The 14,409-nt window shown below is 36.9% G+C and overlaps 1 protein-coding gene across 1 annotated transcript in view; it reads left to right on the top strand.

The window, feature by feature from the left end:
* Positions 1–14,409, top strand: part of kcnh5a (potassium voltage-gated channel, subfamily H (eag-related), member 5a) — an 84,092-nt gene that overhangs the window by 32,269 nt on the left and 37,414 nt on the right. Inside the window, exons 7-8 of the mRNA XM_016498034.1 lie at positions 4,922–5,014; positions 8,707–9,136. Of these exons, the coding sequence (XP_016353520.1) occupies positions 4,922–5,014; positions 8,707–9,136 (523 nt within the window). The remainder of the gene's footprint in view (positions 1–4,921; positions 5,015–8,706; positions 9,137–14,409) is intronic.

Below are 14,409 nucleotides of genomic sequence, written 5' to 3' on the forward strand. Positions count from 1 at the left end.
CCCCAGTATAGTGATGGGGACACTATACTGTAAAAAGCACCGTCCTTCGGATGAGACGTTAAACCGAGGTCCTGACTCTCTGTGGTCATTAAAAAAATCCTATCCTGGCCAAATTTGCCCATTGGCCTCTGATCATCATGGCCTCCTAACAATCCCCATATCTACTGGTGGACTCTATCTCCTCTCCACCAATAAGCTGGTGTGTGGTGGGCGTTCTGGTGCACTATGGCTGCCGTCGCATCATCCAGGTGGATGCTGCACACTGGTGGTGGATGAGGAGATACCCCCTGACAATGTAAAGCGCTTTGAGTGCCTAGAAAAGCGTTATATAAATGTAATGAATTATTATTATTATTAGAATCTAATTATTATTATACAGAGTCTAAATTATTTCCAAACTGACATCATGAGACACTTTTTATTAATCACAAAATGTTCTTATATCTAACTTCTCATTTTTTAGAAAACCATCTATGATCTTGTGCTTTAAAAAAAAACAAAGCAAAAAACAGAAACTGATAAGCTGAGGTGACCCATAATATAATATCAAGATTTTTTTCTTCATTTTCATAGAGCAATATAGCAATTCAATTCGAAAAATGAACCTATATGTGTCACTTTTCACTTGGAACCAGGGAAGGAGGAAACGAGGGAGTTGCTCAACACCAACAGTTTTTAATGAAACAACACGGAATAACACTCAGGAACTCAGAAAGACATTTACAATACCGGACGTGAAACTAAGAACAGGGAACACTTTATATACACATGACATGACGAGGGGATGACAAGACACACCTGGGATCAATAGAACTAAACGGGGAACACCTGGAACAAATGAAAAGGACAGGAACGGGAAGGATCAAATATGGGCATAGAAACACATGGGGAGCAAAACACACACAAAACACGGAACAGAGTCTGACATTACTCCCCCCTCCCGTAAGGTGCGTCCCGCGCCGTAACAATTCCACCAGGGTGGGCACCCTGGAGGCTGGTGCAGGACTGGGACACGGGGAATACCTCCAGGGCGGATCAAGCAGTCCAGGGTGCCAGTGCGGCACAGGGAGCTCAGGGGCCATGGCGGAGCAGGCAGCTCTGGAGCCTTCTCTGGGCTAAACTCGGGGACTGGAGCCATCTCTGGGCTAAACTCGGGGACTGGAGCCCTCACTGGACTAAACTCGGGGACTGGAGCCCTCACTGGACTAAACTCGGGGACTGGAGCCCTCACTGGACTAAACTCGGGGACTGGAGCCCTCACTGGACTAAACTCGGGGACTGGAGCCCTCACTGGACTAAACTCGGGGACTGGAGCCCTCACTGGACTAAACTCGGGGACTGGAGCCCTCACTGGGCTAAACTCGGGGACTGGAGCCCTCTCTGGTCTAAACTTGGGGACTGGAGCTCTCTCTGGGCTACATTCGGGGACAGGAGCCTTGTCTGGGCTAAACTTGGGGACTGGAGCTCTCTCTGGGCTAAATTCGAGGACAGGAGCCCTCTCTGGGCTACATTCGGGGACAGGAGACTTGCCTGGGCTAAACTTGGGGACTGGAGCTCTCTCTGGGCTAAATTCGAGGACAGGAGCCCTCTCTGGGCTAAATTCGGGGACAGTAGCCCTCCGCGGGCTAAACTCAGGAACAGGAGCCCTCCGCGGGCCAAACTCAGGAACTGGAGCCCACACTGGAGCAAGCTCTGTGGCTGGAGCTGACACTGGAGCGAGCTCTGGGGCTGGAGCCGACACTGGAGTGAGGATGAGGGCCGAGAGCCATCCTTTTCGCCTCATACTCCTCTTTTGGCTACGGGTGAATAGGGCGGCCAGCGGGCTTGACATCGGCACGGCCGGTGGGCTGGAGAGTGCCGCGGCCAGCGGGCTTGACTGAAGAACGGCCGGTGGGCTTGAGTGAGCTGTGGCCGCTGGGCTTGACTTCCTAGCAGCCGGCGGGCTTGCCTGATGAATGGCCGGCGTTTCTGGGCTGAGGACAGAGATGGTGCTGGGAGGAGATGGGTGGTCCGAACATTTGGCCGGGCATGTGGAGGGTCCTGGCGAGGGGTGAGCTGGTGAGGCCCGGTGATTTTCGGGAGGGACTGGATGATGATCGCTCTGAACCTTTTCTACTTCGAGACTTACTCCATTTAAATAAAGGACATGATTAACCAACTCGATCAGGGGAAAACTGTACATGGGAAGATCGCAGCCGATTACGTCATCATCCAGCCCCAGCTGAAAACAGACACCGAGAGCGGCGTCGAACCAGCTCACCTGGTTGGAGAGCTCTAGGAACTCCTCTACATACCTCTCCAACTCCCGCCCTCCCTGCCGCAGACACCAAAGCCTGTCTTCAGCCGCAGTCATCTTGTTTGGTCCAGTATTCTGTCACGTTTCACTTGGAACCAGGGAACGAGGAGACGCGGGAGTTGCTCCAAACCAACAGTCTTTAATGAAACAACACGGAATAACACTCAGGAATTCAGGAAGACATTTACAATACCGGACGCCGAACTAAGAACAGGGAACACTTTATATACACATGACATGACGAGGGGATGACGAGACACACCTGGGAGGGATCAATAGAACTAAACGGGGAACACCTGGAACAAATGAAAAGGACAGGAACGGGAAGGACCAAATATGGGCATAGAAACACATGGGGAGCAAAACACACACAAAACACGGAACAGAGTCTGACAATATGCTGTAGAGAAACATTTAAGAACCTTTATTAAGATGACTTACATCTTTAAGACAGCCGTAGATACTAATAAAGCTGTAGTACTAATAAAGAAGGAATCAGATAGAGTTAGAGAATTAAAAGTGGAGGAACAGAGAATTTATGGAAGGAATAGAATAAATTGAGTAAAACATCTCCATTTTCCCCATGCATTTATGCATGTGTTTTTCTGAATGTGCATACATGCCAATGTGCATGTTTATATTGTGCATGCTGTATATATTTATCAGCAGAGAGTGTTTTTATGAAAGCTGATGGCCTCTGACACAGCTCCTGTTGAAATGTCACACTCAGCTGGCCCCCAGTGAGTTGTCTCCCAAACCTGACACAAACCACAACCTTAACAGGACACTTGTTGAGTTGGCAGGTGTTAATGCAAGTGTGCAATGTGTTAGACCCCCACAGAGCACTGGAAACCAAGGGCATTTAACAAGATGACAGTGCAAATGATCAACACTAAAAATAATAATAATAATAATAATCTTTATAAATTATAATATCTAAGAATATTTTAATAATTTTATGTTGTTTTATTACCCAATTATCAAATTGTTTTTCTTGTTTTAGCAACAATTCTGTTCGTTAGATTTGTCTAAAACTGGAAAACAAATGATCAGTGATTAAAAAAAAAAAAAAAAAAAACAAGAAAATTATTTTGCAGTTTATTAAATGTTTTTATATACCTTTGAAAGTTAAACAAACGGAAACATTGTGATGTCACTAAAAAAAAAAAGTTTGCTCATAATAAAATGCTACAAAGTCTGTTATAAATATTTGAAGGCACAAGCAGTTGGCAAGAGTGCGACTGTCTGTCATGGGGATTGATGTGCAGCTGTCAGATGTTTTTCTATGAACTGGAGACTGTTCTGTCTTTGTGTCCCCTGTGGGCCTCATGTGCTTGTTTATTGGCTATTCTGGTCTCTTGACTTGTGTTGTGTAATACCGGCTCTTTCTGGCATGTATTAATGGGATATATATAAATGAAAATTCTGTCTTCATTTAGTCCTTCACATATCGTTCTAAACTTGTATGACTTTTTTTTCCAAAATGAAATTATTAAGAAGCTCTTTACCATACAGTTTCCCAATTATACAGTGACCAGGGCAGCTCTTATTGCTTATATGCCTATTCAATATATACATATTTAATAATTGTTCTCGTGTATGGAATTTTGGTAACCAGTGCCCTGTACCACCTGTAGAAGGAGGTTGTGGCCTGCACTACAAAAATTATTTTCTTAATTTTCTTAATTGTCTTAATTCCTTTTAAAATTAGTAAATTTAATTGAAAATAAATTTATTTGAGAAGCACAATTGCATAAGATATTAATACTAAGTTTTTTTCCCCCCAGCAAATAGTTTTTAAGCATAAACCTCAATAAAAATTATTCAGTTTATTTATTACTATCAATAGTGTGGTTAAAAGATAGATGAATGAATGAAATATACATTTACTGAAAAGCAAAATTGCATAATATTAAGTATTAAGAATTAATACTTTTTTTCAGAAAATATAATAATAATAATAATAATAATAATAATAAAGTTGCTTTTTTTAAAGTGTAAACCTAAATTCTTAAAATATAAAAATGGAGGTTTAAAAAACTCTAAAATCTTTTTCAAGATATGTTATCTGTAAGACATATTGTGTGGTTGTGTTTGTTCCTCACTAAAAGCTAATGTATATTATCTTGTTTTTTAATTCTTTTTGGAAGCTTGAAAGCCACTATATATTTGGACACTGTATAGTTTTTGTTGTGTGGAAAAGAGCAATATGAATATACTGATGTATATAGCTTTTGTGTTTCACAAAATAAAGAAAGTCATATCAGTTTGAAACAACATTAAGGTGAATGAGTGATGACAGAATTCCCAAGTGAACTATTCCTTTAATCATTTCACACAAAGGTTTTTCTGTAAGTGCATAATAGGACATGTCAGTTGTTGTTATAGGACACTTGTTGTATAACGCTTTTGTTTTTTTTAGCACCTCGATATGAGGTTCTTCCCGCGTACATCTGCTGTTCCGTTCATACTAATTACTTTGACGCGTTCAGTGTGCTGCTGTTCAGATCTAATATCTGTAAACGGGTCTCTTGAATCCTAAAGTCCATCTCTGTGCTTATTATATGCATGCGCGAGTGTAGTTTGGCATGAAGTGAAACATCTGCCTCTGTCTTTCTGACTTAGGATCCCATTGCAGACTCTTCTGCAGTGGGCCACTTGCCAGCTGCGGCCCACTCTCAACGCAACGCCACACGTGCGGAGGACTCGCTGTTGCCTGTAAGTTCGCTCTCCTTTCTTGGGTTGTTTATGGCTCTTCTGTCCCATTTTCTCATTTGTACAGCAGTTCAGTAACCTCTCTCCTATTCAATGTTGAGCAGAGATGCACTAATGGCTCTCTAATTTATGCTAATGTTGCTCTGAATGCTGCACCCCTCAGTGTGTTTGTTTATCTAAAGTGATTTTAGATGCGAGTCAATTCAAATTAGACCACACAAGCTTCATTCCCCATACCCTGACACACACAACCACACGCAGCATGTTTCACCAATAGGCATTAATGTTTCTCTCTTCCATTATCCCATGATCCAACTGTGGGGTCATCACATCTAACTGAACATTTATGAGCACTCATAACCTCTAATGTTCACACCCGATAGCTACTCATCTGTTTGGCCTCAAAGACAAAGACAAAAAACTTCATGGTTTACTAAATGCTACATAAGCACAGTTGCAAATTAGATATAGGCCCTCAAAATGATAAATTACTTGGAAAAGTATCCATTAGAAGCTGCTCCGCCTGGGGAATTGACTGTGTTGGCAAAATTAGCATCGTTTTTTTTTTTTTTGCTAGCGTAATAAAAGCCTTAGGATTTCATGCAATATTGCAGAATGAACACATCTATTTTTACCTTCCTTCCTCTGTGTCAGTGTCTAGGGAAAATTGCTCCTTTCAGGAACATAAAGCATGTTTGAGAAATTAGCCTTTTGATTATGTGATGGCTGGAACAAAAAAAGCAGAAATCCTCAGTGGAGGAAATGCTAATTAAACCTGTGAGGTACACATCACGGCCACTATTTATAAACAGTTCTGGGCTGACAGTCCAAAGCTGTTGAGGATGCAACAATTAGGTATACTTACTTCTCACCCCCTCATTTTCGCTCTGCCAGCTTAAAAAGTGAATTCCATGTCTGCGCAGAACGTGTCTTTCCATTTTGTCCTCCAGATAACCTCACAGCTGACCTCTATAAGATAAGAAACGTTCAGCTGTGAAACATGCAGGTTGAATCACAGAAATTGCATTCAAAAGTTTTTTTTGTCTTAAATTCAATAAGAAATGGCTGATTTTCATGGTAAAATTTTAATGTTCTTCATTTACAAAGTTCTGTACATGCTCATGTCCTTTGTGTGTTGATATTTTTTAGTTTAGATATTTAATTAATATTTATTTATGCTTAATTTCCTGTATGGATGCACTATCAGCTGATATTAGAGCTCTGTTAATTTATTTGTATCAATCGTTATACTAATTTCCTCTATTTTTACAATTATATTACCATAGTTATTATCTAATGCTCATTCAAAGTCAATGTTAAAAACACTAATAATTTTAATACTGTTAAATGTAATCTTTAAGAAATCTCAAAATGAATATACATTTTTTATTCTGTACATTATAGTGTTGTGATGTCTAAATTCACTTGTAGCATTTAAGACTATTTTAGTTTTTTTGCATTTTATTTTTATTTAGACAAAATAGTACAGAATTAGATTCAGCTATTGATTATAATAAATGATGAACATTACAATTTAAATTTCAAACTTAATATCCATTAAAAATTAAATTCACTTTTTCATATTTCACATATTTCGGTTTTATTTTTAAATTATTTAGGTAATATAGTATGGGAATTTAATGTTAGCGATTTGTCATTTATTGTATTTGTCATATTGTAAATGTATGTTGGCTCATGTCGCTTGTGTGTTTATTAAATATTTATACTTAATATTTACTAATATTTATTTAATATTTACGAATGCATATTAATAAAGTACTTTTCAGCTGATATTAGAGCTTTGTTAATTTATTCAATATTTAAATGTACCTACACTTTTCCTCTTATTTTTACATTTAAAACATTTTTTTTTTTTTACAATAAAAAACCTATCAGCTATTATTGTATTCTTTAGAATTTTAATATTGGTGTGTTCCCAAATTTTGAGCAACACTGGACACAGTTCTTCATTTTCAATGGTAGTGCACACAGTTGGGTCATGTGTTCTGATTCCTGATTTAGTTGGATATTGCATTTGTGTAGAAACGCCTTTTAGCAAGCAAACTCCAGCGATTAAACCTCTGTAACTGTGAACTTAAGTGAACCCTTAGATTGTAGTATAACACCATATTAAGTCCATTCTACAGACCTCCCCCTGCAATGCTTGCAGAAAATGTCTGCATATTCTTTGTAGGCCTACCAATGAGTTAATGCTGTATTTGTGTACGTTAAGAAAACTCTTACAAATATATGTTAATCAGAGTGGGTTTTTTTCTTTAAAGACCTATAATCTGCATTGGCCTGAAGTTGACAAGTAATGTTTAAGCTTTTGTTCAAAGGGATAGAGTGCAAGCGTGGGCGTTGCTGAGTGAAAGCATCCTCTTTACTTTGCTTTCAGAGCCAAAAAGACTATATTTATTCCACCCTTTAATGATACAGACTCCACAACATACATCCAAACTATTAGCTGTTATCTTTCATAAGCTCAAAAGAATTTGCCTGATCAATAAAACAACTTTGTTCACTCATGAGATATAAGATTATCTTTGGATGTGGTGGATGGAGTGATAGGATCAGTCGAGGAATCCCAGCTATCCATCCTCTCCTCCTCCTCTGACATGAAAGGTGTCAGATCAAAGTGGCTATGGGCTGAAAGAGCAGGTCTCTGGAGCTATATGACACCCATCAACCTGGAATTATTCATGTTCAAGTGAACATGGATGATCTCACCTTGAAATCCACACCTGACTTTTTTTTTTAAAGTCATGAACTATGTTAACTAAGCCTTTCAAGTGCACCTTATCAATATAAGACGATACATGCCAACATGAATATGTCTTTATGTTTCTAAGCCTTTTCTTACCCAATTGTTTTCTTTCCAGCTCGTTTACATTGCACACAGAGAAGCATGTCACCAACCAACACTACGCAATAATATGCTGCATTAAAGTAAAATGTAAAAAGTAATTTATTTGTTTGTTTTGTCTGGATTTCTTTTAAAATACAGAAATGTATTTTGATACATACAATGACTTGAACATAACTCTTATATAAAAAATATGAATCATCTCTAAATTAAAACAAACTTTGATAATTTTTGGACATAAAGTGATACAACTGATTTCAGTCTCATTAAAAACTCTCATGAAAGGATTCAGTTCTCCAAAATAAATTCTTATTGTCTAGTTTTCCATAATATGTTACTATTTTTTCTTATAAAAAAAAGTGTAACAGTTTTTTGAAAATATTGTTAAAATATTGTTTTGTTAAGATATGATGAAAAAAAATCATAATGATAAGATAAAATTATAAATATTGTTCTATTTATTTTAGATTTGGGACATTCACACCATATAATGAAAACGACACAGAGTAACAATATAGTTGCAATCATTTGTTGGAAGGATTTTTTCCAACTGATAAATGATAAAAAAACATTAAATGAAATCATCCCGTAGTAGATCTATACAGGTGGAGCTGGGGAAGGTGGAGGATTTCTTAAGCGCACTGCAACTGCTACAGCAAGCACTATCTGAGTATTTGAATGTTGAGCAACAAGCTGCTGATCAGTTGTGCCATGTGAATTTTTATTGATTTTTTCCCCAATATGTTTATAACATGATTTGTGATGGAGGTCGGCTAGTGTTAACATGCTGTTTCCATCTCTGATGATATATTCTCTTTTTCTTCGCCAGGGTCTCAGCAGCCTGTTCAGCTCATTGAAAGTGGTGCGTTTACTCCGTCTGGGTCGAGTGGCACGCAAACTGGACCACTATCTGGAATACGGTGCTGCTGTGTTAGTTTTACTGGTGTGTGTCTTTGGCCTGGTGGCACATTGGCTGGCCTGCATCTGGTACAGCATTGGTGATTACGAGATAATCGATGAGGGCACCAACAACATCAAGAGGGAGAGCTGGCTTTATCAGTTGGCTATCAGCATTGGCACACCATACCGCTACAATGCCAGTGGCTCTGGCCAGTGGGAAGGCGGTCCCAGTAAGAACACACTCTACATATCATCTCTCTATTTCACCATGACAAGTCTCACCACCATTGGCTTTGGGAACATTGCACCTATTACAGACGGGGAGAAGATCTTCTCGGTGGCCATGATGATGGTGGGCTGTAAGTATCACTAAATGGTTTCCTTGCTTCGTGGATGCTTTACTAGACAGACTGAGCTTCAGCTGGTTGGTTAATGGTTGGAGATTAGGGATGCACAATATATCTGTGCCATACCTGTTATTGACTGATATTAGAGTTTATATTGGTAACGCTCAATAATGTATATTTAAAGGAATAGTTCACCCAAAATTGAAAATATGTTAAAAAATATATACGCACACTAAGGCCATTCAAGATGCAGATGAGTTTGTTTCTTCATCAGAACAGATTTGGAGAAATTTAGCATTACTTCACTTGCTCACCAATGGGTCCTCTGCAGTGAATGGGTGCCGTCAGAATGAGAGTCCAAACAGCTGGTAAAAACATCACAATAATTCATAAGTAATACACAGGACTCCAGTCCATCAATTAAAGTCTTGTGAAAAGCTGCGTGTTTGTAAGAAACAAATCCATCATCAAGACATTTTACCTTCAAACCATTGCTTCTGGCTAAAATATGAATCCTATATCCATAATATTGCTTTTTGGGTGAACTATTCCTTTAATTGTATGTACTAATTTTATCTTTTTTAAAAACCTGCTTTTGCAGTCATCTAACATAATCTTTTAAAACAGTGTTATATGTCTTTAGCAATAAATATCTTGTACATTATAATGAAAGTAGTGATGCCAAAATTCACTTGTAGCATTTAAAATAACTGATTTACGTTTCTAGTTTTTTTTTTTTTAGACAAAATACTGTAGAAATTTGATGAATTTTCACATTATTATGGTTATCAGCTAAAACATGAAAATAATTAGCAGTTTTTGGTATCGGCCAGAATTTTAATATAAGTGTATCCTTTATGATTTAAGCTGATCTTCTCAGTAGGGAATGCACTTAAAATAGCATCAGAGTGTTTATTAAATTCTCACCAATCAGGGCATGTCAGCAAACTTTAAGTGCTATTTAAAAGCATTGCAGACACATTAATAGTATCATATAACATCACATAATTTGATATAAAACTATTTTCTGCCTTTGCAGGATTTCTGTTTAGAAAAACATTGGCATCATGTCCTAATAAGACCTGCTATGCGCCTTTGAAAACATTTCCTGAAACTTCTCTCTTTAAGTTGCTACATTCAATCATAAATGAATAAATTTGTGCTTTAAACCTCCTGAAACCATAGTGCCACTATTTGCTCTTCATCATCTAATCACTTGTTATTTTCAGAATACTTTCTCCAAAGTTTATAAGTACTGTAGTAGCCCAGCAGTAGTGCAGGTCAGCTTTTGAGTTACTGAACAGTTCCATCAGTAATCCTCTACAGATCCACAGGGCTAGCAGATAGAATGAGCTACAGTAAACTGTAAGCTGTTGGTTGAAACGTAAAGTGAGCCACCCAGGAGGCTGAAAAACAGTGTCAGTGAGTAAACAGGGAACAGTGGCACAGCTAAACGCACAGGTTAGGAAGAGATATATAGGGAAATACTTCTGTAAAAATTAAATAGCAGTTAGATTATTGTACAAGGTGTAGTATGTAATTTTTTATGCTAAAATACTGCTTTATATTCTAGTTTAATATGCAGAGACAACTATGAGTCAGCCATTTGTAGGTCAACTTCGTGAGGAGTGTAAACACTGTGCTTTTCAAACATCACTGCAAAAAATGAGTATTTTTGTCTTGCTTTCCAGTAAAATATCTAAACATCCTTTACAAGATGAGGAAAATAAATTTACCTAAAAATAAAAATATTTAATTGTGTAAACTTGAATTAAGATTTATGTATTCAATTTATTTATTTAGTTAATTCTATCTATCTATCTATCTATCTATCTATCTAGCTATCTATCTATCTATCTATCTATCCAAACCAAACCAAACCAAACCAGCATTTATTTATTTATAAAATGTACTAATGTTCTTTAGATTTATTTCTTTAAAATTTGTAGCTGTGATTTCTGTTTATTTAAGCAGTGTGACACTTGTGACTCAATCAGTGGTGTGATTTTTTTCATTTTTACACTTTCAATGAGTGCCACTAGTAGCACAGAAATTACACACTTCAGCTTTAAAGTTTTAATTGGAAAGCTGACTAAAGGTAGTTTCATTTGGCAGACTCCAGTTTATAAAGCACAGCTGGCTTCAGATCAGTTTTAGTGGTAGTGAGTCGCAGTGCTGATCATTTCCTGATGTGTAGTAGCGCAGTGCTTGCCGTTGGTTTATTGCTTGGTTGTTCTGCACCGTTTCTGTCATACTTCTTTCTCTCTGTGTGCACAAATGACAGCAGATGGAGAGAAAGTCTTGTGTTGTTTGTGGATTTATCTCACAGTGCTACAATATGGTGCATTGTGTGGTATTCTGTTGTACTGCATTAGCCAAATCCAGCTAATACTAAATTATGATGATGAAGCAGACATTTAGAATTAATGAACCATATGAATTCATAAAGACTAGCTGATTTACACAAATCAAGTTTAATTGCCTGTTCTTAGAGTCATATGTGTGCTAATCACGGATCTGTGGATGTACTTTTTGTGTGGTGATGGTGAATCAGTGTTTAATGCATTGTATGAATTGGACTGGATTTATATTATCTGTGGAATTAGCATTAGGTTAATCACCATGTTAAAGCCAGCTGTGCTGATCAGGGTCTTTTTGTTTTAGTGAAACAGAGCTACAGTTAAGACTCTTGTTCTTCTTGCTGGTGCATACATTTGCTTTGTACTTCTTTTTTTAAACATAAATCCTAGGCTTGTTAAAGTTCAGTGTATCTTTGTGTGACTGAGAGAGGAGAGAGAGCAAGTACTACTGCTTCTGGGGCCCTTAAAGAGACAGTTGATCCAGAAATGAAAACTTGTTCCAAACTCATAGGACTTAATTTCTTCTGTGGAATATGAAATTAGGTATTTTCAAGAAGCTTCACATATGTATGTTATTTATAAGTTTATGATATAGTAATATGTTCTTACAAACCAGACATGTATAAAACCTGTTTGATTTATATACTTTTGTAGTATTTATTAATATTTTGAATTAGCTTTTTAATTTTAGTTTAAGTTTTAGTAATTTTTAAAAATAATTCATAGATTTCGCTATTTTAGTACTTCAGCCAACACTGATTTTATTTCAGTTATTTGCCAAGGCAACATTTCTAATGTTCGTTTACATTTTTTAAGTTTACGTTTTTCATATCATATTTATACTTTATTTTATTTTTGATTTATTCAAATTTTTAGTTTTAGTGAACAATAACAATACAGCTGAATGAATCAGATTTTTGAATCAGATCAATCAGTTATTTTAAAAGAAGTAGCTAAAAAGAAGCATTCATTTACTGGTCCAGTTCTCGGGTCGTTTTTCTCCCTTTAAACTGTTGTTGTATATAAAAGTGCTTTGTATTTCCAACATTATCCTTTCATGTTCCTAAGCAAAACATCAAATGGGTTTGGAACCACATGAGATGAAATTTTTGGGAGAACTATTCCTTTAAGAGCTGTCTGAACTGATTAATAAAACATACATACATTACATAACAAATTGCCCACATTGTCCACATTTCCCTCTCTTTGTCTCACTCATTCTCTTGAGTAGGGTGTAAGACAAATGCGAGGCTGTAGTTCAGAAGACTCCAAGCAACATAACATTTTAATACTGTCTAGGTTAAGACTTATGGTGTGTGCTGAGTAAGGAAACTGATGCTTTGTGCATCAGGACTCCTCGGGGCCAAGCTGTCATGTGACCACAGTCTCATAGGGCTTGAATCTACCGATAAACCTTGTCCATTCTTTGGCAGAGACCAGAGCGCTGTTGCAGTGCAGTTCAGTCAGCAGTAATGTCTCACCCAAGGGTTTTCCAAAGGTTTATGTGTTCCTGGTACACCGATATGATAGTTTCTTCATCTCATAGTCATAGAGCTCGGCAGTAGCCGTAATGACCCTCCGTGGCTCGTTTCGAGCTATATTTGAGCATCAACTGTTGTAGGGGACTGTTACAGTCAGCACAGGGGAGACATTTGCCTTCAGTGAGGCAGACATTATCAGAAGAAACAGGTCTATGTCTAATGGAATCACATCTCGTAAAGTGGCATTATAGTCAGCAAGTGTCTGTGCATTCTCAGCATGTCAACAAACAACAGGAGCATCTGTTAACAACTCCACAGTAAATATGAGCATGCATATGAAAAAATGGTAAATGTTACATTTCTTGTCTTGTTCAGTTCATGAGTATGCATGAAGATTCAGAAGCTTCGGGATCTTTGCGGTTTCTTAATCTCGTAATGTAATAATATTTCATAAAATGATGATGAGAATCCTTGTGAAAAAAGGGCATTTAATTGTAGCGTAATTGTAATTGTTTTTAACATTTTCATGTTTTCTTAACACGCTAATAAGCTTTTTTTTAAATGTCAAATTAAACGTTTTAATTTAAAGTAGATTTTCAGTCAATATGTTTTCATTATCTTTTCTCATACTTTAAAGAAGCCCGCTTATTTTGATGTGTTGACTAACTAAAGCACATATAAAGAACTTGGTTATGATTTTAACTGGAGTGTGTTATTCGATATTACATTAATATATTGTAAGTTAATATATTTTAAAAGTGCTAAATTGCAACTTTGTCATCACAAATGTGTAATTACAAATATGATTTAGTACTTGACATGCAAATTTTAATAGAAATTACATTAAAATATATTTTAGCTTAACATTACATGTTTGTCAGTATTTGGCAGTATATGTATTTCAAAGACAATATAAATAATTATGAAATTGCATATAAAGATGTACTTAAGTATACTGAAGTGTGTTAGAAAGCACTTTAAAGTTTAACTAATTCCATTTAATATAAATTTTAAATATACTACGTTTTCATTAAATTGTAATTAACATTCAGTTAAGTGTCGGAAAATATTTCATTCAGTTTGCTCTTAAGCATATTATTTTAAAGTATGTAATTTCCATAGTAAGTACTCTTTTTAAAAGTATGCTAAAGTGTACTCCTTTTTCTCGAGGGCATTTATAAATAATAAAGACAGTAAGATTACAGTTAGATTTGTTTCAACAGCTATAATTTCAAGGAGACTTACATCAGTCTATGACGGCTATGTTGTTAGACAGTTTGAATGTGTTGCGTATGACAAGACGTCTGAAACACCCCACTAGGAAAGTCATTTCCACTCACCAGTGTCTTTTCTTCATGCTTCATATGCCAATAAGCAGCAGTATTCACAAATAAAGTTGATGTGTTAACTTGTTCAGTCAGTGCAATACATTGATGCATTCCTG

Source organism: Sinocyclocheilus anshuiensis, unplaced genomic scaffold (assembly GCF_001515605.1).
Source record: "Sinocyclocheilus anshuiensis isolate Anshui unplaced genomic scaffold, SAMN03320099.WGS_v1.1 scaffold1578, whole genome shotgun sequence".
Taxonomy (NCBI): Eukaryota; Metazoa; Chordata; class Actinopteri; order Cypriniformes; family Cyprinidae; genus Sinocyclocheilus; species Sinocyclocheilus anshuiensis.